The sequence below is a fragment of the Ambystoma mexicanum genome, chromosome 1p (assembly GCF_040938575.1).
Source record: "Ambystoma mexicanum isolate Mex_15411 chromosome 1p, UKY_AmexF1_1, whole genome shotgun sequence".
In the NCBI taxonomy this organism is placed as follows: Eukaryota; Metazoa; Chordata; class Amphibia; order Caudata; family Ambystomatidae; genus Ambystoma; species Ambystoma mexicanum.
Window position 1 is genome coordinate 553,216,129 of NC_090921.1, and position 24,622 is coordinate 553,240,750.

Genomic DNA, 24,622 nt, shown 5'->3' on the forward strand with positions numbered 1-24,622 from the left:
CAGAATCCACACCCGCAAAAACTAAGACCGCGAGAAAGTTGAAGAAATTGTTTTATTCACCCATCGCCGGAGAAGGAACAGATGTTGCAATGGAAGAGAATGAAGTGGACGACAATGAAACACCATCAATATCACTGAACATAGCGGAAGACGATATCAGAGATTCTACCTTTCATGTGAGTGACATGTCCTCAACGTTACAGGCCGAACCAGCTGGGATGCAGAGTGACAGTATAAGGAAAGAGGCCAAATTCATTGTATTCGATAGTTGTTTGATTGATATTATTATTCGGATGAAATGTGGGCATTCAGTTGGTGGGGAAGTATGTGGGGAGCCATTGATTAATGTGACTCGTGCAATTCGAGGCACTAACCTTAAAATACATGCCACCTGTACAAAATATCATCCTTTCTCATGGTCTGCACAACCCATGCTGGGGCAACTGCCAGCAGGCAATCTACTTTGTGCAGCGGCTGCACTTTTTAGTGGTTCAAGTTTTAAAAAGTTAGAGTCTTTCTTTCAGTTTGTGGGAATCCATTTCATTGCGAAAACTCAGTTCTACAAATACCAAACCGATTATCTATTTCCAGCCATTAGCGAAGCTTGGAGAATGGAAAAAATGTCTATTGATAGTACATTCGCGGGCAAACGGTTCAGGCTAGCCGGTGATGGACAGTGCGACAGCCCAGGATTTTCAGCCAAGTACTGCACCTACCACTTTCAGGACATGGAAAGTAAGAAAATTGTGAGTTCGGTGGTCGTGCAGGTGTCACAAAGCACATCCTCAGTGGCCATGGAGAAAGTTGGCTTTGTAGCATCATTGCAAGAACTACAATCGCGGGGAATGGTGATCGACCTGATAGCCATGGACAGACACGTTTCAATTGCCAAGACAATGAGAGAAGAGTACAAAAATATAAATCACCAATTTGACGTTTGGCATCTTGCAAAAACAATCAATAAAAAAATGTCGGCTGCAGGTAAAAAAAAAGATATGCAAGGTATTTCACAGTGGTCCAAGTCAATCAGCAACCATCTTTGGTGGAGCTCAAAAACATGTGGAGGGTTGTTGGAAATTCTACTGGAAAAATGGCGGTCAGTAATGCTACACTGTAGCAACGTTCACCGCTGGACCACAAACCAACATTTCCACAATTGTGAACATGGCCATTTGTCCACAGAGGAGGCACGGAAGAAGAAGTGGTTGATTCCTTCATCACCCACTCACAAAGCCATTGAAAAGATTGTATTTGATAAAACTATAACAAGAGATTTGAGGGGACTCACGGAATTCTGCCACACAGGAGATTTGGAGGTGTTCCACAATATGTGCCTAAAGTACAGGCCAAAACGATTGCATTTCGGCATGGAGGGCATGATAAATCGGACTCTTCTAGCGGTCTTGGCACATAACCATAATGTTGGCCGTCAACAAAGTAGGACGACCGGAACTTTAGGGACGCTTCGCTACAATAAGGCCTTCACTAAAAGAAGTAAACAATGGGTGATCAAACCAGTGTTTGAGGATATGCAATATGAGTTTATTGAGAGACTTATTGTTGACGTCCTAGATAGGCACATAAATGGAGTTGTGAACGAACCTGTGCAGGGGACAACTGCATTGCCACCCAACATTGCCTCTGTTCCATGTCCACCTAAAGCAGAGCTCATTGAGAAATACACATCACGGTTTAAATGATTGTAATTTGATTGTCTGTTCTCTCGAGTCTCCTCATGTTGCAGGCCCATTGAATATGTGTATCTATGTAATGTGTAAATAAAAGTGATTGCTCAGTGTACATGCAATGTGTCTATCCAACCTTGTTCATTTGCGCATTAAATTAAACCAAACAGTAATATAAATCATTTTTAAAAAATATAGAATGTCTCCGTATTTATGGTTCTCTGGGGCTGCAAAGCACGCAGACAAAATGCAAAGATGGAGTGTAAATTTCAAGTCCTGTGAGATGGCCTTACACTGAATGTAGCTAACTAGGAATGTGTGCTCGTTCAAAGTGAAGGTCAGCTGCTTTGATTTTTTGCTCAGGTGCCGGAATGGCCCACGACTCAGTATAAGGTTCTATTGTTATTTGACCTTGACAGGCCGGGACCATCCCGAAAGACTTCTTTTTGGGGGTGTGGTGCAATAACGTAAGAAACGATAATGAATAAAATTTCAGAAACGATAGCCATTTAATGTTCGTTCATTAGAAGAAATAACGTCGGCATAGAAGGAGTGGTATTTCGGGGCTGCCCTACGCACAGACACAATGGAAAATGCAAATATAATGTAAGTAACTCTTTAGATGAGTTGATACCGCAATTTAATTACTATACAGTAGCTTTAAAGACGGGTTAAGTTGTACTTGTTCGTTCTATGTGGCATATTGTTTTGTACCGCGCACTATCTTGAGGAGAACCATCTCCTTTTACGGAAGCACCTCAAAACCTTCCTCTTCGCTTCTGCTTTCTCTCTCCCTCTCCCCTGCTACAACTGGTCCACTGTCTGCGACCTCGGTCCTGGGCCCTTCCACTCTCCACCTGCACTGCCTCCCTGTCAACCCCTGTTGTGTATAGGCGCGTTGCAAATGCCATATTATATCATATCAGTGACGAAGTGGTCCACTGGCGCTCAGGCGGCTCTGAAAAAGGCGGAGGAGAGGGGGTGGGTTACTGGAAATGACGTATAATACCCAGTTGCACTGTCCTAGCTATGAAATAATTTCCCGACCTAATATATAAAATGAATAATTTTAATAAAGATCTGATGGTGAGACTAATTTCATTTTTTATGTTTTTCAAACAGGTACATCATTCATTATTGTATGTGTCACGAGTACCAGACACCGGCGGATGGCTTTTTCAACCGCCAGCTGCTTCTCCGCGTGAACAACGTTACCACCCTGACCATTTTATGGGACGATCGCCAAGTACAAGTATGCCCTTACGCGGTACTAACGGCTAGATGCAACATACAGACCGCTGTGGTGGCCTAGTGCCTCGTTGTTGGAACAGCCATGCGATTATCAGTGCGACCGAAGAGCTTATTTTATCGTAAACCAACACCCTGTGTACTGCACACGAACATCGCTTGCCTCAAGACGAACTATTTTGGATCGAGAGCAAAGAAAAATGCAAATCGCTGAATATTCTCTAAACATTTGATGTCCAATAAATGTACTTTGCCAAATGTACAATCTTGCCGTTTGCTTTTAAACCACAGTTTCATATTCCGAATTGTGGCGCTGTATTGTGAGATGATCTAAGACCCTGTGTACAGCAAAGGAACATCGCGTGCCTCAAAACGAACTTTTTGGAACGTGAGCAAATAAAAATGAAAATCGCTGAATATTCTCAAAACATTTGATGTCAAATAAATGTACTTTACCAAATTTACAATCTTGCGGTTTGATTTAAAAGTACATTTTCATACTCCAAATTGTGGCGCGCTGTGTTGTGAGCTAATCTGTGTTGATTTCCGGGTTCTGTGTGTAGTCGCGTAGAAGACGCCTGGGCGCGTTTGCCTACGCAGCACAGTCACGTCACGGATAGAGGCGGGGAATATGAATGTTTTGATAAAGTCTGTTTCAGGGGCGGGGGATTTGATTTAGTGCCGCAAAAGCAGGTGAGCCAGGTCGATGGGGGGAAATGATAGGATTATCAGAAAATGGCGGCTGATTTCGAGTGCGATAATGGACGAAAAGTCGGGTAAGGTCCATAGGAAAGTTTTCTACGATCTACCGAGTTATGCCTAAAAACACATGGCCGAACCGTAGGGACAATAAAAAAAAAGTCCCGGAACTATCCTTTAATCTCAACGGCCATCAAATTTTGGATAGAGATTCAGAAGGACACTGAGTAGCAGATGTCACGTTTTCTTTTTTTTACTTCTCTCAACAAATTTTAATGAACTGCATAATGAAAAGTTTGTCTAATCAAACATAACATTTGATAATAAAAAATAATAATAATAAATAAATCGTGCTTCCGCTTTGTTAGAAATGTTAGCTGTGAATGTCAACATAGAATGTGCTGGGAATCTTTGCACTCTAGATTCAGAATTCAACAGTTATCAACAAACTGGAGATACTTCTGCAAAACGTTCTAAAAAGAATGTAGAATAATTAGATAGTTGCCGATTCAAAAAATGTAAGTCTTGTGTATCAAACCCTTTGTGGAATGATGATTTATGTAAGAAAGCCCATTGTCACATTATTTTAATGCTCACTTCAGCACTATCAGCTGCTAACATTGCCAACAAATATTCAGACCATGTAGGTGGGTTCATGTAGCTAAACTGTTTGTGTTCTTTCTATTAAAGGAATCAGACATTGATTTCAATGCAATGTACAAAACCCAAGTAATATATTTGGAGACTGTTTTACACTTGACTATGATGCAACCCTCTCACTGCTTATAGGACATGCATAATCTGATAATACAATATTTGTTTACTCTCTTGGCCAAAGAGAAGTCTGAGACGTTGACCTTTTGTTGGGCTTACTGAAAAGATAAGTTACATTTGTACAAAGCATGAGATATCAAAGTTATATAAACTTCTTCTCTTCATTGAAGGGAAATATCATAATGGAAATAATGGAAATAAGGAAAAGCGGCAGGAATGCACACCATGTATTGCAGATAAAATGTGTAAACATCATTGATTAAACAGGAATCTACACAAACTAAAAGTGATCCTAATTAGGCAGCCCTAAGAGAACGGATCTTATCTTAAGAGCAATCATTCTTAAAGCTTCTGACTAGCCCAAGGCTATGAATCAGTCTTAATGACTATTATATAGGACCCTTGCTTAACCAGTAATGTAAGCAGTCTCATTTCCATGATTGCTGTGACTTGACTGCATCATTTGACACCATTGATCATAACATCTTGCTTCGTCACCTTCTGGTGAGGGTCATCAGTGGAATCGACCAGTACCCGGCTCAGTTTATTGCTTTCTAAGTACACTGCATCTTCTATATAACCCCTTGCATGGCCTCTACTTGATACCTCTCCTGTGGAGTTCTTCAGGGGTCTTCCCTGACACCTGTACTGTTTAATGTTTATGTCTATGTATTTGCTAGGTTCAGTCATCCTTTGTTTTTGGGTTTCTAGATGTGCAGATAACACCAAGCTATTGCTTCAGCCAAAGCTATGCCAATTTACAGTACTTGAAGAGGGAGCTGGGATACTAAGACCACACACCCACCAAGTTCATGACAAGACGAAAGGCCAGAAAATACTGCAACCACCCATTCTATTTCAGACGATCCCAAATGCGCCAATGATGGACAAATACACTGGTACACTCTGAGCCAGCCAGGTGTGGTACAAATCTATCCATGTGTGAATGAAGAGCCACAGACCATGGTCAGAGACACCTATATGAACAGCCTGGACTAAGCACCAAGAAGCCATGTTTCTGACGCTCTTAGAGACACCACGACTTAGCAGTGTTAGACATGAAGCACATGTTCAATCCTCACTGCAAAACACAAACACACACTCAAATACATGAAGAACAAAAGCGTACAGTTCTATAGTTAGTGGACAGACACATATGCATACTGTCATTGCTTTTATTATTATTGCCATTAGCCAAATGCAGTAACGCAGAAACTGCAAGGCATAAGAGATCCTGAGCGTGCTTGCTGATGCTTAAAGCCAAATAGTTGCGTGAACATACAGCAGCATATATGGAACCTGATCAGACCACATATAGCTGACTCAGAGAATTTAGTATAACATGGACAATGTAGAAACCGCATTATAAAGTTAAGGAAAATTACAGCAGGCTTCAAAAACGTTGAGCAGGAGACAAATTAGGCCGATTCTGGCTGGACAGCGAGCAGGATGTGCGAGACAGAACCCACATCCAAGGTTAAGAGATATGAAGACATTCCAATCCCCAGACAACAAAGGGACCAGCTGCAGAGAAAGTGACTAAATCCTCATAATTCAGAGCTGCAGAGATCGATTGCATGGTCTCCAAACACTTGGTGCAGCTGAAGCAGACAATGGACAGTGATCTGTGGTGAGAAAGGGAAGCCGACACCAGACAGCCAGGCCCAAGCTGGAACAAGTGTGCAACAAATGTGCAACAAAGTGTTGTGGCGAGTGGGACATGGTCTCTTAGGCAAAGGTTGTGCACACAGGTTACAATACAGACACATAATCGTTCACATCACCTTGAGAAGGCGCAAAGTGAGCTGAAAACCATTTTGTGTCCCAGGCCTGGGGACGTCAGCTCTAGCCAATCACAGTTTAGCACCCTAGGGGTGCAAGGCAACCTGTGAGAACCAATGGTAAGCTCATTATTCTGAAACAATGTAGTAAGTTAGATGTTGGGGAAGGGACAGGCCAGCCACCTGACATGCAAGAGCCAGTAGAATAACACATATAGGTACCAATATGGGTTATCATACTCCTGACAGCCAATCCCACACTGCGATAGGTTTTTGGAGAACAGCTCAAGAAATGATGGAGTAGTGACGTGTTTTTTTAACAAAAGAGGCCTGCGCGCCATTTACTGTGTGACATGCTGGAATTTTTCTGAGTTCTTGTATCGATCCATTTTGGTTTTGGCTGTAATAAACCACAGTTTGAACGTGCCATTGACTGAGTCCTCCGTGTATACTGGGGTAGGGAGCTGGGCCCTCCATGTCCACAAACTTCCACCATGCCTGGGTGTTACCCCCAACAGACTGCATGGAAGTTGTAGATAAGTAAATGAGCAGTCACTGACCTAAACTTAAAACTAACTAGACTGAGGTCCTTGTAGAAAACTACAGTTGACAACGCTGGAGCTCTTCTTGCGGGCATCCTCACATAGGCACTGCCCTGATTCATGTTCCTTCCGTCTACGGGGCAGGCATTCCAATTGCCTCTTGCCTAACACTTTCAATGATCTGACAGTATTCCGCTTCTACCATCTGAAACAGCTCAGGCAAATACTTCCTTTCCATCCCTATGACCACCACAATCCCCTGGCCTTTCACCATCGCCTCCACTGTGCACCCTGGGAATTCCATCTAGCTTGTTCTTCCTCTCTAGCTCATCAGGAGATTTACTTGTTCGCCACCGCCCACCTCTTGCTGGGACCTGAAGGTCTGACCTTGCTTCACCCATCTCTGCTCTCTGCAGTGGGGGCTGGTGAAGCACTGAATCGCCTCTGGTTTCCTTTGGGAGACCAACTGTGCCTTCTATGGTTTTGGTGCTCTTACATTAAAGGCAGACTGCGCCACCACCACCCCTCTGGTAGGACTTCTCTTTCCTCTTCTTTTAAACTGCCACTTTTCAGACACAATGGCATGGCAGTCAGGTATTCTTAGTTTTGGCCCCCACAGTCTGGAACGCCCGGCCCCACTCCTGTGTCCTTTCTATTACCAACACTTGTATAAGGCCGTGAAAATCGTACTAGTTGGTCCGAATCATATACCCCCACTACTTCCCCACACTAATGCCATGCCCCTCGCCTCAAAACCAGCTTCCATTTGGTCATGTGCATGTGTGCACTACACAAGTTCTATAACAAAGTTAATGTGATGGAATATACATTTCCATGGAGAAACACTGGCAGATAACGCTTTCTCTCACCTTCGGATATTACTCCCAGTTATTACAATAACGATATCATATCCTTGCGTTTTTTATTATTGTTCAGATGTATTTATAGAATTCTGCAGAATTTGAGACAATGCACCCTTGAGCCTGAAAGGTATTTGGTTCTCGGAGGAGCTGGTGAACAATCAGCGCTTGCGGGCTTACATTAGAACACCTTGGGGCTCATCTTCGTAGAGGGGTAACATCAAATGCATGCATGAAAAGCACGCGTTAAACGTGTACGCATTTATGTTACTTCATGCAGTTGTATGGTGGAGAGGGAGCATGGATCGCAATTTACAATTCCTCCTCTCCATCTTACAAATGCGACAGCCTTCACACCTGCATGCCGCTTTCCTGCTGCCATACATGCTGTAGATTCATTCCTCTGCAATCTGTCCAGCAAAATCCATGCCAGTGCTAGGCGGTGTTTACTCAGTTTGCACTTCGGAGTCGCCTCATCTTTACACCTCCCTTCTGCACTGCATGAAAATTACGCAGATGGGACGTCTTTTGCACATACGTTCACATGTGACAGGTCTCCTCTGCATAATTTACGGTGACTTCGAAAATGTGCCCCTCGAGAGGATAGCTCAGGGGCAACGCGCTGGCCGTGGAAGCTAGATGATACAGAGCAACACAGGTTCGAACCCTGGGGCCATGCTTAGAAACCTGTGGTGTTAAGTATGTTAAAAATGACCAATTATAATTGCAGATTACGCTCTGTCGATGTGACAATGGCCTTCAAGTGTTCAGTCAGTGGCTGAGAGATGCCGGGGGTGGAAATGACGTCTGTTGATGTATTCCTCTTTCCATCAATGAAAACTGGGTGCGTGCATGATTCCGTGTTGATGATTTAAGTTTTTGTAGTTGTCTTCAAACTTGCTATATTTTGATAACGAATCAATGAAGATATAACTGAAAAACGCACCATTTCATTGAGAAGATATGGAAAGGTTGACCCTCTTTAGTTACAGTGGAAATAGCAGTAAAACAAATATGTCAAAATAAATTGAATAAGCTGCTACATCAAGAAGGAATCCACGTGTCACGGGGTAACTGATACAGATACGCATAGAGCAGCGACTGCAATGTCTCTCCATCAGCCCTAGACAGCTGAGTCAATGGAGAGAAATGATGGGAGTCATAGACCAAAATATCTGGAGAGCCACAGGTGCAGACCACTGGTGTAGAGATTAAAACATAGGAAGGTAGACAATTCTAGTGCGGTGTGATTGCACCAAAACAAATAATGGTGCCGGAAATTCTATTTAACACGGAAGCGGCGAATCGTGATGGCAGAATGAGAAATTCATTCTTGTAATCCCTGGAGGGGTGACTCCGCCTTTCACCACAAGGGCCGACCTATCTTACCTCTAACAGGGCCCCCGCTACAGCTGCTCCCCTGTAAAGCAGGACTGTTCAGAGATGGATTGGGTTACTGTCTGCAGGGCCTACTCATGTACTACAGCACGCGAGCCGATTCCAGGCCCCTCTCTGGCCTATCAGATTCCTAAAGCCGCCCTCCTGTATTTTGGCCGTTAGTGCTTGCCGTGTCTTGTTAAGCCTCCTTGGATAAACACTGAAAGATTAATCCCCGGCCATCCTTCTCAACACTCATGGAACTATGGGCCTTGTGAATGAAAGGCGCATTGTGTGACAGCTCAGGCAATGCTGAGGTGTGTATTAGCAGACAAAGCGAACTATTAGCTCATTGTTCGAGAGCCCTGTGGCCGCCCTTGAGCTGAAAGAGCTGCGACGGTGAAGAAAAGATGTTCTGCGAACTTCAAAGCGGCCATTTCGTGGAAAAATGCGCCCGTTGTTGGAACAGCTGAGCACAACCGAGTTCTCATCACCTGCACCGGATAAAAAGGCCTTATGTGGAAACTCTCAATTGTAATATAAAACTGCAGAGGCAGGCGAGGTAAAGCAGGCTAAGTAGACACAAGCATACCGGCCGCCCTTATCCTACTCTTAGTGCAGGAAATGAGAGCAAATCCTGACGGCGCCTCTGACCCCGTGGTTTTAGGCAGTGTTGTGCTCCCCTGCTGGTGTGATGGCTCTTCCCATAAGATAGCATCATTCCCGTGGCTTTGGGTAATGCTTACTGCTACTGCCAGATAACTGTTCCTGTGTCGTTTTGTTTTCATAACCCACTCCTTTTGTAGTTCGTGTCACGTGGTCACATGTCAGTGTTCTGTGGTGTTGGGCCTGCTATGCTGTGCTGGTCTGACACCGCGCTGTGATGCTGTGGTCACTGCCACTCCTGATGTTGAATGGTAGCGCTGTGTGCTGGTGACTGCAGGCCTGGATGCTATCGGTTCACAGCGATGCGATCGTTATGTCAGTCAGTGATTGCACTATGAGGTGCTGACGTTTGATGGTATTTCTGTGATCGTCTTCTCTCTTGGTGGTAGCATTGTGTCATGCCTTTCCCTCTTGTTATGTGTCAGTGCTGTACTATTCTGTCCTGTGGATCAAAGAGAGAGTGCTGTTATGGCCCCATGCAGTCCCATTTTAAGTGGTTTTGGGGCTCAAGGCCCAGGCACATCTGTGTTCCACCAAACTGAAATGAACTGATTCAGAATCTCTGATCATCCCCACCCCTTAATCGTGATCACAACCCAAAGCTTATACGCTGCCACAGCAGCGGTCGCAATAAGCAAGGTTACTCCATTCAAGAACCCCTTACTCGTTACTCCCTTCACCATTGCTGAAATTGGAGTAATAAACACGTGGCAATTCAAGGTGCACATTAACAGTCCAATCGGAGGCTACCTCTTCTCCAGCATAAGAACTGGCCACACTGTAACCATGGCAGCCACAGGGAAGGAGTATAGCTGTAGTATAGATGCTAGGCACAGATCAGTAGTTGTATGTAAAAGGTACACATGCCCTAGTAGTATAACATAGCTCAGATCAACAGCCTCTCAGAATGCAAACGTGCTCATGCATGGACGCAGGACAGGAGACATATTGGAAGCAATAAGACAAATGCACATACCGTACCATAAACAGTTGATGAGGATTACAAGGTACAAAGAAGCTGCGCATAGCCCAACAGTTAAGGGGGGTCGAAATTCACCGGACAGTAAACCGAGAGAAGCTGTAGTAGAGCCGCAGAAACAAACTGGTTATCACAAGCCAAATGGCGCTGAATATCAGACTCCCAAAAGGAACAAAACACAATCCCACACCAAAAGACAGACCCCACACAAGAAAGGTGGAGGGAAGACCTTGGTGGTGTTTTGAAATCACGGGTGTAAACTATTGTATGTGAGAGAGAATGGTAACGGTTGAGACAGAGTAGTGTGGTGTGTTGTGTTGTATGGATCGGAGGGAGTGCATGGAAGGAGAGAGCGAAGAAGAGTGATGGTTAGAGATAGTTTGGGAGTGTGCAGAGATGGGTGCAATTTTATATAGAGCGAGATTCAGGAGGCTAGTGGGAATGTGGAGATAGTGGCAATGTTGCAACGGAGGAGGTGGAGGAGTAAGTGGAAAGTAGTGGAGAGAGAGAACGAGGGAGTAAGCAGTGTGGTGATATTAGGGCACGGAGCAAGACACGAGGGGGGAGAGAGAGAGGAGTAGGGAGTGCAGTTAGACCAGGACATGGAGAAGGAGAGGAGCGGAACAATGGAAAAGCAAATTGAGGTGGTGAGAGAGGAGAGCACGATCAGTACAATTCAGGCGGAGGAGCATGGAGAGGAGGAAGGTGTGTATGTGTGTGAGAGAGAGAGAAAGAAAAGAAAGGGAGAGAGCGATATAGAGGGTAAGAGATTGAGAGAGAGAGGGAGAGAGACAGAGAGAGAGAGAGAGAGAGAGAGAGAGAGAGAGAGAGAGAGAGAGAGAGAAACTGGAGTGCCAAAAGCTTGAAGAACAGACTATCGAGCAGGGAAGAATCAAAACAGTTGGAAGTCTCGGAAGGCGATACTTAGAAAAGGTCACATCCTTTAGGACTTCGCTTAGAAGAGCCTTAGAGAAGACAGTAGGGGGACACTGAGCGATAACCTTATCCTCTGGAGATATTAGAGTGAAGTAGGGACGCTTCGGCTACGGTGGAGGTAGCCCACATGGAGGTCAAGGGAAGACAGAGACCATCTTAAGGTGGCCATCAAAAGGTTTCTGGACACCTGTTGAAAATTAGTTATAAAATCCTTGAAACTTCCTGTTTGATTGCTGGATTCGTGTGGCTATCCTTGACACTAGACGCACACTACATTAAACAGCAATGCTAAAATACATACATTTCTTTTTTTTATGTGTTCGAAAGTGGAATACCTGAGAAAAAAACATATTTTATCCCTCAAATCCCCACATAACGTAAAAGGATCCTGCTTTGAAAATGTCAATTTCTGTGCCAAAGTAAACTTGACTTTAAATAAACACTCTGTGCAGAAAATCATGAAAGATCGAGTTTTCATAACTTTTTTTAGAGTAACTGAAAATATTGTGCTGTGATGGAATGATGCATTAGGTTACAGAGTTCATTGTCAGATTGGGAAAGCAATGGGGAGGGAAAAACTGTTCTTAGAGTTTTACATTCAATTATTACCTGGTGAGGGACAATCAGATTGTTGCAAGAGATCTGATTGGTACTCACCAGCTCCTTACCAGCCCGACAAGGCACTAGTCGCCGCTGCGTCCCTCAGTGTTCCTTCCACAAGTGGACGCCATGGAAAGGGAGAAGGATCTACTTGCAGTCCCTTCGCCTGTTCCATGGCGGGTATTTTATTTGTTTTTTTTTTCAATCTTTTTAATGCCCTCCATAGAATGGGAGACTACATGTAGTCTCTTCTCCCGGTCCATGGCGGCCATCTTCTTTGTTTACCTTTTTTGATACTTTTAAATGGCCACCATGGAAAGGGAGAATGAACTTTGTATGCCGTTCCATGGCGGTCATTGGTTTCTTTTTGCTAAATATTAGAGTCTCTTGCAAAAAAGATGCTGTTAGTACCCCAGTCTCACGGGCCGGAGATCTAATAGCTGGGGTAAGAGGGGGGGTATTACGACTTCAGGTAATGCCCTGGGGCTTGCGTGCAGGCCCTCGCTTTGCTCGGGCCTGTAAATAGGGGCACCAGGGCATTACCTGAAGCAGTAATGCTTCCCCAGCTTGGAACGTATTGTTTAAGACTAGCCTTCAAGGAATGCGGTGCTGCGAGTGTCTTAATGGAAAGGTTGTATGTAAATCTGTGGTTTATCTTGCAGATAGAGCAGTTAGAAATATTGCACTGTTTAAAAAAAATGCTAACATTACATAGTTAACGCAGACAAGTCTATTGTGCTTCTCCAAACATGTAGGAAATGCTTTCTTCATAGGTGGGTTTTGTGAATTTGAAAATGTGCATACTTTTTTGTTCATGGTAAAAAGCCCTTCGAGTACCTGTTTTAAAAAGTCAGAGAAAGAACATATTTTAGTGCTCTTTTCACAGGTGATCTTTCATTACTGAAAATCGCTGTCCGATATGTGATTATACCTTTTGTAAACAGGAATGCATGCGGTCTGTACGCATGTGTATATGAGATTTATAAAGTGTGGAGTACTGTGCACAGGGGAGGCACCCAGAGAGTTACAATTAATGGTGCTGAGAAGCTGGGATTGACGGGAACAGTCTAGAGCAGAGGCCCGGGGGTGGGGTAGGGGTGAGGGTTGATTTTTGCAATGAGCAATTGGCAAGGTAGGTTATTCCTGAGGAGTAATAAGGAAGGGGCCAGTCTTATCGGCATTGGTGACTTGTCCCAAAGACAGAGTGAATAGCAAGAACACGTCTGTGATGGATTACTGGAGTTTGCCCTTGTTCGGCTTTGCCCCCATTTTTCCACCATCATTAGGGTGCAGGGATCCAATGAAGATATGAGTGTTGGCCTTACAGTCGATAGATCCATATGCATGAAGGCACAGACTATGGGTCCCTTGCACCTACAGCCAGTCCCTCATGGAAGTCTCTTTAGGGAATCAGGTACTTCCATGCTACAGTCTCCTCCTGCATCTAATAAAAGATTTAAGTGAAAAATCGAAATTTAAGAACCATGCATAATGCCCGCTAAGAAAGTAGAGGTAAAAGCACCAATACTCCCATATGCTTCACTTTCCTCTACTCCCAACAAATGACCCCTGGAATCCAACAGTATGAATGTTGTGGTTTTCAATGTTCAAATAAATAGTTCCCCACATTCTTTACCACCTACCTCGTTAGCAGACTTTGATGCAATATACGAAATGCACTAAAACATTCAAGGCTATGTCTTCCATATTATTAATCCAGCATTATGAAGAGGTTACATGCATTCAATCAACGTTTTCATCACTTAGTGAAGTGAAGGGCTCACCATCTTTCTCCTCCACCATCACTGTGTGGCAGAGGGCCAGCAGCCGGAAGAACTCCTTCACTACCTGTCCCTCGTCACTCCGGACCACGTCTACCAGTGCCTTGTCATAAAAACGGAACTTCTTGTCTGCATAAGGATTCCAGCAGAAACTCAGCTCCTGCAAGAGCCACAAAGAAATCTTGTGATACAGACGCTGACCCACTTTCTCTTTCCCTCTCCCCAACTCGCACCCTCTTTCCTGCACTCACAAATCGCACAATCATTTCATGTATGGCTTCTCTGCTAAGAATGCAGACCAGGCTGCCGATTGTCTTCTGTGAAGTGCACACATACCCATCACCAGCTTCATCAACTACGTTTCTCAGTGGCCTAGTGCCCTGTCAGAAAAGAACCTGGTTTGCCACCGGGTGCGATAGGTTACCAGGCATCCAGTTCCTCTGAAAGACTGGTAGAGCTGGGAAAAAACCTACATGAGCCAATCAGGTTTCTGGAAACGCGCGCGCTATCTATCAATTAAAACGCGCGCGCTATCTATCAATACAATCCTGTGTTCAGAACAATATGGCATCTGCTCTCTGACTTGCCTGCTCCCCACCACTCCCATCTCCTCGCTTCCCAGAGACACCTCAAATTAAACTATATAAACTCACCTGCCACTGGGATTGCTTTGCTCCTCGCTGCTGGCTATGCCTCCTCTGTTTTACCCTCTGACATGAAAACAGAGGTGATCTTTGTTGAGTTTCGCTGCCTGTTTTCATGGCGGCCATCATTGAAGAATTGTTTTTCTTGGCAAATAGATTTTCCCTCCACATGTGAATCTCCTTACCAGAGACGTTTTAAAAAGCCATTAGCACACAGGATGTTTCACTGAGTGCTAATGAAGAGAATTTCCTCGGGGTGGGCTGTTCCACACAGCTGCCCCTGTAGTGTTTTTGGTGCCATTACCACAGGCAGGCGAGCTGCCTCTTCCCAGCCAGTACAGCACACCTCTCAGTTTGAAGGAGGTTTATGAGTAAACAGCACTTAACCTGCCCATTCAACTTTGAAGATGACCTTCCCTCATATATGATGTCACCTGTTTAACTGTACACCCTATTGAGACTGGTATGCATGTGTGCAAATAATGGGGCATTTCTGCACGTTTCAATGCTGTGAGAATGTGTCTTCTTGTGTAGAAGGCCTCACATTTATTTTTTAATTAAATGATATAACAATGTGGGTAATTCAATCTCCTGAACAGACCCCCCCTTTCGGAAGGCTCAATGATGAAAGCATAGTTTCACCTGTGCCCTGCTGCATAAGTCTCCTGATCTGCAGCCCCTGCTCTCCAGTGGCACGGTGCAGGTTCAGAGGTCATAGGTGCCCTGTTTGACAGCAGTCTGTAGTGCAGAGGTTGCATTTAAGTCTGCACCTCTGTTCTAAAGCCATTGTAATTATGATAAACTATCAGCCTGGTGGCAGGATAATCTGGAAATAGAAGTATTACCTAGGTTAGGATATGGTAGTTGAGGGTTCACACAATTATTAAGAGCCACAACTACTTGTATTTATATTATTAGGTATTTATTCAGTGCAGACTGAAATACAGTCAACTTCTGAGGCAGAAGGTAAATCCTTAAGTTTCTTTATTCTGTTACATGGATAATCAGGTTTCATCAGGACATCAGGTAAATGGAGAGAAGGCACATATCTAAAGGAGAGCCCACCGGCTCCCACCACCCAGGCTACAGATCTCCAACTGCCTGAGGTGGAACTCTCACACACAAACCCAAACATTGCATGCACTCGCAGGACCTATCATGACATCACTACAGACAGACAGTAAGGGAGACAGGATATAACACACATCAAGCTTCAGGAAGCAATGGAGCGTATGCTGTGTGCCTGCCGAGGCCACTTTACACGTTTGCATTATAAGCGTGCAGTTTTCGCCACTGACGTTGTCGCCAATCCATCGCCACACATGATAGAGGCAGATCTAAGAGTCTGTACAGATTTCTTGGACATATTTATGAAGGAAAAATGTACTACGTATTCACACACCCAGACCTTAAGGTCCAGGATGCACATTAATTGGCAATCACCGGATGGCATAAAGCCAGATGGCGGCCGGCCACATTCCAAATAGCTGCAGCACTCTGGGGCGTGCTACAGAGAACCACCATAGATGAAGACCCAGGTGTTTAAGGAAGTCTAAATCGGCCATGTAACTGACCATTTACCGAGCACCATGAGTCTTCACAGGAGGTGACAGAGCCCTTGTAAATCGCCTTTAATGTATTTAAAAATAGCTTCCTGTGGATTTTTTTTTATTGACTTTCACAGTGAAAATAGATGGGCTATTCCGTGGACGTTTCCACACACTGCTAAATGGCATATCTATGAACATGTCTACAGTCATTTCCATGGATAAGTCTATAAAATTAGATTCTATTAGAGGAATATTTAGAATTGTGCAGAAATATTAAAGGAATATTGGTTTATGGTGAGGACCTGCGATGAGGGATGCTATAATGCATGGTTTTACGGTTCCCTATAAGACGTATTTTTCTACAAAATATAAATGTAAAAATAAAAGTGTGCATAATTGCTGTCTACGATGAAATTATCACAAGTTGTGTTATTTGTGGCATCACAAACAGTGAGTGGCATGTGCAAAACCCATCTCACAGCATCAATTAAGGTCTTTTGTAAGCATTCATCAAACCCATTCAAGTTTTCAGTTTGGATGAAAGGATGATGCGTAACACAGCATTCTAAAATCCAAGTGTGTTTACACAACTGGGAAACAATATATTGGCCAGCCTATAAGGAAGCTGGAGCAGTCGTCACAGCTATGTAGCGAAAATTGTTGTCTTAAATGATATGGGAGACATTTCATGGTTGATATTTAATCTGTTATAATGTGTTTTGAACACAATGATGTGAAGGCAGAAGTGCTGTACCTCTATTGAAAGTGGAATTCTGTCATTTCACCTGAATGCATAGGTGCACACCAGTTTCTAGCGTCCCAACAAATGGACCAGTGTACTGGGAGCTTCCAACAGTGTGCCTTAATTAGCTCTTGGCGATCAGACAGTGTTGCACAAGGCTTCTTCACTTTGTGCAAGTTGAACCAGGTTCGGATGCAGCGAGTTGTGATGATCCATACAGAGTGCAGGCTTCAAGTCAGTTTCGAGATGAAGTTTGCTGTAGTTTGGTACTGAATTTGAATGATGCAGGTTGATGAGGTCACCAGCTTTGTATCGATGACAAAGATACTGGTGGTTCGGGACACTGTTCGAGCCATGGAAGCTCAAAGACTTCCACAATGGGAGCTTCTTGTTCGAGCTGGAGCAAGCAATGTGCTCAACTGGCACAGGACAGTCGTGAACTGGTTTGACAAGCAGCAACAGTGGTTATAAGAAATTCAAAGAAGTGCCAAAGACAGCACCATGCATCCTGTTGGTTTGAATGCATTTCAGCACAGTTGGAAATGATTCAATGGAGGGTCAACATGTTACAAGATAGGAGACCTTCTAGTGCTGTGAGCTGTCTACCACCTGTATGAGTCCTCCAGTGAGGTTCTAGGTACCAGTGTAGCAGAGAGAGAGGCCGTTGTTGCTCCAGCATCAGTTCACGTCCAATGTGCCCTGGGGATGGGTAAGAAGCAGAGCTGGCATCTGCCTTGGAACACTCCTTCCCTACATTGGTTGAGGACTTTGGAAAGGTCTGATCTCACAAAAGATGTCCAAATGAATTCTTTGTGAAGTCCAGAAATGAATCAAAGAAAGAGGGTGAGACATTTCTTATAAAGGCAACAAGCCACAGGTGAAAAGCAAGCATGCATTAAGGGGTCCTATCCTTGTCAAGGTAACAAATGACTTGCACTATACCCAAAATGCTCTGCTGTAAATGAAGTGTAGAAGCCAGGAAGGAAAGAGAAGTCCACAGAAAACAAGATGGAGGAATCCTTTCTCCCTTGTACTCTGCTCTGCTGCACTGCCTAAAACTGTCCCGCACTTAAAGGGCCCTTTGACGTGCAATCCCCTACTGAGAGGCAGCACTTTGCTATAGAATGGCCTCTTTGAGGCCAGCTTCTCAGGAGATCTCCTGTTGTGAGTCACTGGGATCAGTTACCCAACCTCCCAGAGTGACAACAGAGGCAGGCCGTCTGCCCTTTGTCCCATTCATTGGAATACAGGCAGGCAGATTCCTGTAATCCACATTGCCTCTCATAGCTTGTCTGAGCTCACAGGGTTGACACTGCTATGCTACAAATCAGATCCCTTGCTGACAAATTTCCTCCCTTCCCCATCGGCTATTATCGGCTAACTCCCTAGTTTCTCTGCTCCCGTCAAGATGTTCTCCATTGGGTTCCATGTCATTTCATCAACAGTAATTACTTTGTGGTAATTTACTACAAAGTAATTACAAAGTAATTACTTCAAAATTTTACTTCAAATGTTTATATTATCACAGGTGGGAAGCGATGTTAAATCAAGCCTGCAACATGAAATTTATATCATGTTGTATGTAGGTATTTCAAGCCTTTCATGCATGAAATAATGTGTTAAAGGGCACCTAATCTTCTTAGTACACACAAATGTGTAAAACACATACGGAATTGTGTTATTGAATACACAATTGAACTATAAAAAATAAAGCAAATGTTTACATAGAAATACAAATGTGCAAAATGTAACACTAAGGTGTGTAAAGTAAAATACATGTTTGTTGTAGCATAACTGTGTACATTTGCATTAAGCAGGACCGAGACAGTTAGTGCAAACTCAAAACCCCTAGTGCTTATAGGGGCAAGTTGAACGTTTGGGGTTCTCCCTGATGTACGAGATATGAGGTTCTACTGGGTACGCCCCTGCATCCACATACGGATAGGTGAGTAGAAATCTGGGACAATCAATGGATGGCATTGGATGAGACATGAGCAGCAGAGGCTTTTTAGCAAATGCTATTGCATCTATGATAGAATGGTTAGTGTAGAATAAAAGGGTGTAGGTTATTACAAATTAGGCTGGATTTTTTTTGGACAGGCATTATGGGTACATTTTTGTTGGTGGGTGGCGGGTGTGTTTTGTGGCTGGAGGAGCAATACAGCCCAGATGAATTTTGTAGCAGGACAAAGCAATGAGTACCTCGGTGCATTTACTAGGACTTGGAGAAAGCCACTACATGCATTTTATAAGTGAATGAAAAGGCCAACGCACTGACAACTCCGCATGTATTGTTTTCAAGGACCTCGGAATGCTGGTGCATCGTACCTGTGATCCTGGTGAAATAAGAAGACTGCAGCACCATGATGCCACAGAGTTCTTCAAGAGCGAGGAGCAGATGGCTCAGGAATACTGCCCTGATCTCTCTACCATGAACAAGTACAGAGAGATGAGGACAGTGCAAAAAAAAGCAAGGAGAGGCAGGGCAGCACAAGGGAAAGAACTGAACTCCTAGAAAAGGAGACAGAGGGCAGAGAAGTAACAGGGAGGGAACCACAACAAGGATCTCAGACAACAGCCATGGGTGCAAGATGGCGGCACCAAAAACATGGACCACTGCTGGATTGGGGATCTCACCAGTCTGATGGTGCACCCGACACTGTTACACCACCTTCGCCAACCTGGGTAGTACCTCCAGGCTCCACCACAGATAACAACACCCTCACCCCGAGAAGTACCGGTGGGTGGATGAGGATGCATAAAACTCTGCCCCCCTTCCAGGAAAGGCTGGTGCAATGGGTTTCTATGGATGGCGTGCATAGAATTGGTAAAGTAGGCGCAGAGTATGTACTTGCATGGCTGGTTCCCTTGTATGGTAATAGTGTGCATTTGCCTTGCAGTGAACAAGATATTGCAAGTGGCTCCAATGGTGCCTAGCATCACACTTGGCTTTCACTCCATATTCAAGTTCACCATTCATGATCACAGGTGCAGGATGAAGTCTGGAAAGGTGGACACCTGTAGTAGTCTGGCAGTGTCCATATGGTCTGACCAATCAGACTGCAAGGCGTTCGTATAGCATGGCAGGTACATGTCAAGTTTCTGGTTAGTCCTCTCAATGTGCCCATTGGTTTGTGGGTGATAGTCGGAATAGAAAGCTCTTGGATGTCAAGTGCCTGGCATACAGCTGACCAAAAGCGAGATACAAATTGTTGTCCTCGATCAGAAAATATCTTCTCTGGGAGGCCATGGAGATGCTGCAGCCTGTAATGGTGTAAAGGGAATAAAGTTGGCCATCTTACTTAACCAATCTATGATGACTAGAATTCAATCACTAGGGACTGTAGGAGCCAAACAGGTCTAGTACGTAGAACTACCTGCATGGCACACACCGGACAGCCGGAAACATAGTCCCACATTAAAGGTCTTCATCTTGGGCCACTAGAACTGTCGGGTGGTCAGGTCCAATTTGGCCTTTGACCATGATGGCCTGCGACTTCAGAGTAATGGACGCCCTGAAGGAAGTTGGTCTAAAACTTCTTAGAAGATATGGAGAGTTTGCCCTGGTAGAACAGCAAACCATCTCATGACTGGACACAGGATAATGCCGACAGGTCGAGTACAGCCAGGCCGGTGGGTAGTTCCTTTCGCTCTAGTTTGAGAAACAATTGTACTGCCGAAAGGAAATGCTTGGCCGGGAGTATTCAAGGACATTCAGTGGTCAGTGGGCCTTCTGTGATGCAGGACAGAGCATCAGCCTTGAGGTTCTGTGTGCCAGGGATGTAAGTAATCTTGAAATTGAATTCCGTGAAGAAATGATCCGAGTGGGCTAGACAGCTGCTGATACAGGTCAAGCTACATAGGTACTGTAAGTTCCTGTGGTCGGTTAACACTTCCACTGAATGATGTCCTCCCAGTAGATGGTGTTGCCATTCCACAAAACTATACTTGATTGCCATCAGTTTTTTCTCCATCATAGCAAAGTTGTGTTTACTGGTAGTCAACTGTCGGGAAAAGTATGTTACTGGGTGTTTGAGGTTAGACATGGCATTCCGTTGTAACAAGACAGAACAGATTGCAGAAGGAGAGGCATTGGTTTCTACCACAAATGGGAGACTGTCATCTGGATCTTGCAGGATAGGGGCTTTGAGGAACTACTTCTGAGGGGCTCAAAGTGGAGGTAAATATTTGAGAATTCTAGGAACCGCTGGACAGATTTCACATAGTGTGAGCTGGGCCCTTCTTTAACTGCCTTGACCTTTGTAGGCTCCATGTGGATTCCATCTTTGCTGATTATGAATCTCAATATTTCAATACTGGTTCTGTGGAACTCAACCATCATCTATACGCCAGAGCAGAGAGGTGTGAGGAGCCATCTAAGTACTTCAGATATGTGGGAATGATGTTCCATCAATTTTGGGGAAAAGATCTGGGTATCATCCACACCTCAAGTATTCCTTGGCAACAAAAAAAGCAGCTGGTTTACATGATCTGATTCCAGAGTCAAACGGAGAACATGACAAAGATTATGCACCATCCCCCGGTTCAAGATCAACTGACATGTCTATTTTGATGTTTTGCTTCCACAGACAGTGAGGGAAACCAAGAGACAGAAGAGGGTGCAGGCACTGGCAAACCCAAGCAATTGTCAATTGCATGCACTCTGCACAGGACACAAGCTTCAGACATTCCACTTGCCAGTATACAGTAGTTCACAAAAACGGTCTAAAAATGATGCTAGTGGTAATACAACTTTGCAATCAGTCATATCAACATCAACGGCCCACCAGACAACAGCCTCTCGCAGCATTCACTACATAGAACACATAGCAGACCCCAAGGACAATAGGTACTAACTGGTCAAAGTTCTCCCTAAAAACCAGGAGTTTGGAGTTACTTTACTCTCCCACCTCTCAACTGCAGGTAATGCACACCTTTTCACTGCCATCGCAGCACTAAAACAGGCTCATCAGTTGGAAGACCAGATAACAGATTTCTCAGATGTTTATTTGAGTGTGAGCAAGCAACAGTCACACAGATGGGGCGGCCTGGGAGAAGGTGGTGGAGAACGACTATGACACTAGGGACTGAATGTATTGCAATAGTAAATCTTTAGTTTTCCTTCATCCTCAATGTGCTTGGCTCCACCATCCAGAGGAGCCACTCTCAGTCATAGTACTGTGCTCACAAACTGTAGGTTCTGCCTACATTTATTTAGATCTATCAACCAGCAGAGTAACCTTTTTTTCACTCTTAATGCACACTGTCCCACCTTTTACTAACCTCATGCCCGGATATCTAGAAGAGGGTATGGTGATATAGCAGCATATGCTTCTGCATGGTACCCACCACAGACCACCATATCATGTAGATTACAGAGGTCTCCCTCTGCATGCATGATATGATAGGATATATGAGATGGCATTTATAACGCGCCTATACACAAGTGTTTCAAGACGCAACGAGGCAAGGGACGAGGAACAGAGGGAGGACAGACAACAATGCTACTGGGCCAGGTGTCATTCAGATCGTGCAAGTGCATGGGAATGCATTCATGCATTTCCTGACTGGCAGAGGTCAGGCAATTCATACAGTATGTGCCTGCATTTCTCATTGCTTTGTCTCGCATGTTCTGCCCAAATGGCTCCACATCTTGAATTCTATCACTACCATTAGGAGGATGCAGTGCTAGTGCTGGTAAAGGGGCCCTGCTAGGCAAGGGTGCCACCGGGCCAAGTTGGGCTGGACCTGGGGGTCAGGCTAGGCAAGTGTCAGAGGGGGCATGGAGGTCACGTGCTAGAATGTGAGCAGTGACAAGCTGCAGTGTTAACCGACACTCCTGTGCGGACACATCACTGCTGCAAGAGGGTGCTACACCAGCTGTGTCTATGCCATGTGATCTGCATCACTGAACATATCATTGTTCATTAGACTCAAGTTCTTGTGTATCAACAAGGTGCCCAAGTAACTATTACTTGTGTTAATAAGATGAGCTTTCTTCTGGCAGGGGTTGGATATTTCACTGCCTGCACCCCCTCTGACATTTACATGCTCCAGCAAGCTGAAGAAGACTTAGCCCGCGGGAGGAAAGCCTGAGTCCGCCTTACCCCCTATGCATGGGGAGGCAATGCTCCAGTGGCACTGTCTCATCCTCCTGAGCCACCAGATGGGGGACCATCTGTAGATCCCTCACCTGTATCTTCAGTCTTCTGCAGAACTACAACCTCATCCTTCACCTCTCCCGTCTGGCCTTATGTCCCCTGTACCTTTTATTTTATTTTACATTTATAAAGCGCTCACACAGCCCGTAGGCATCGAGGCGCTGTTACAGGAATTGTTTGTTTTTCTTAGTTGCGTATTTTTTTTGTCTTAGTTACGTATTTATAACGCGCTTAAACACCCAGAGGTTTCTAAGCGCGGACCCGGGGATCGAACCTGTTGTTGCTTCGTGTCGTCTTGCTTCCAAGACGCGCACGCTGCCGTTGAGCTATCCTCCTGGGACCTCTGTGGCTATGCCTTGGTGCTGCCCCTGGAATACCTCTTTCTCCCCAACAACTCTGCAGTTAGGGCACTCGGCTACCATCTGCAGGTCATGCTCTAGTGACTTTGCCTCTACCACAACCTCCATCAGACTGGTAGCCGCAACCTCCTAATGCTGCACCTCCCACTCCTCGTGCTCTGTCTCCCCCTCCTAAAGCACCATCTTCCCCTACTATATCATGGATTTCCTATCCTTGGCAACCATCTGCACCACCATGGTTTTCATCTCAACCTCTGCCTGCCCCTCCTCAGACTCTGTCTACCACTGCTGACTGGCTCCCTCAACTTCTAACCCAGACATTGAGGAGTAGTGCATCTCCTCACCTTATCCACCCGTCACTTCCTGCAAATAAAAAGATGCTTAAGGTACCAATGTGAAAAATGCTAATGTGCCTCATGTGCCTACACTGTCAATGTGCAAAACACAAAAGTATTAACTAAGACAACCACAGGAATTCCCGCAAGACTCACATGTTGGGAAAGGGCTCTTGAAACACAAGAACAGTAGAGGAGGCAACTGAGCACAGCATATGAAGACTTCTTGGGTTCACGCACAAAACATGTTTCTCTACAAACACAGGTAAGGTATTAGCAACATCTTTTGTTTCTTTAAGTTTATGGTATGACTAAAGGGGAAAAGGGAAGCGAAGATAACACCAGAAATAGAAAAGCAATCATTGAAGATCGAAAGGACACTATAATACCTATACACCAAATCAGTGGTATAATCAACATAGTGCATATCAATTAGAAATCAATAATATCAATAGTAGGTTATGTCAATGAAATAGATGTGTCAAGGTTTCTCGTGGCATGTCAAGGCAGGATAAGGGAGCATGACATCACTATTCACCAATCTCCACCCTCCTCGTAATATAAAAAGCCAAAGGACAAGAAGAATGCCTCTGTGAGCAAGTTACATAAATTCTTAAAGGAATGGTTTGGTCAGAAATATTATTGGCCAAAAAGATGGCCAATAATAAAACAATATCTAAAATATATATATTTTTTAAGTCCCTATGGAAAGTTACGAGCAAATGAAGGTCAAACTTTAAAATTGGAAGCACTAGGGGGCATCCATTTTGTGATTTCAGGCAGCCTCCTCGGCTCTGCCCTTGCGGTACTAAACAACAGCAAAAGCCCCCTAGTGGCAGCTTGTGCTTACTGCAGCCTGAGCAGAACTGAGGAGGCTGCCTTCACTTTCATTTTACATTTTCT

The 24,622-nt window shown here is 44.5% G+C and overlaps 1 protein-coding gene across 2 annotated transcripts in view; it reads right to left on the reverse strand.

Moving 5' to 3' along the window:
* The window catches only part of LOC138575469 (phospholipid-transporting ATPase IK-like), a 1,193,252-nt gene that overhangs the window by 241,257 nt on the left and 927,373 nt on the right, over window positions 1–24,622 (reverse strand). For both annotated transcript variants that reach the window (XM_069649486.1, XM_069649487.1), the window contains one exon: window positions 13,932–14,088. In XM_069649486.1, coding sequence (XP_069505587.1) covers window positions 13,932–14,088 — 157 coding nt within the window. The remainder of the gene's footprint in view (window positions 1–13,931; window positions 14,089–24,622) is intronic.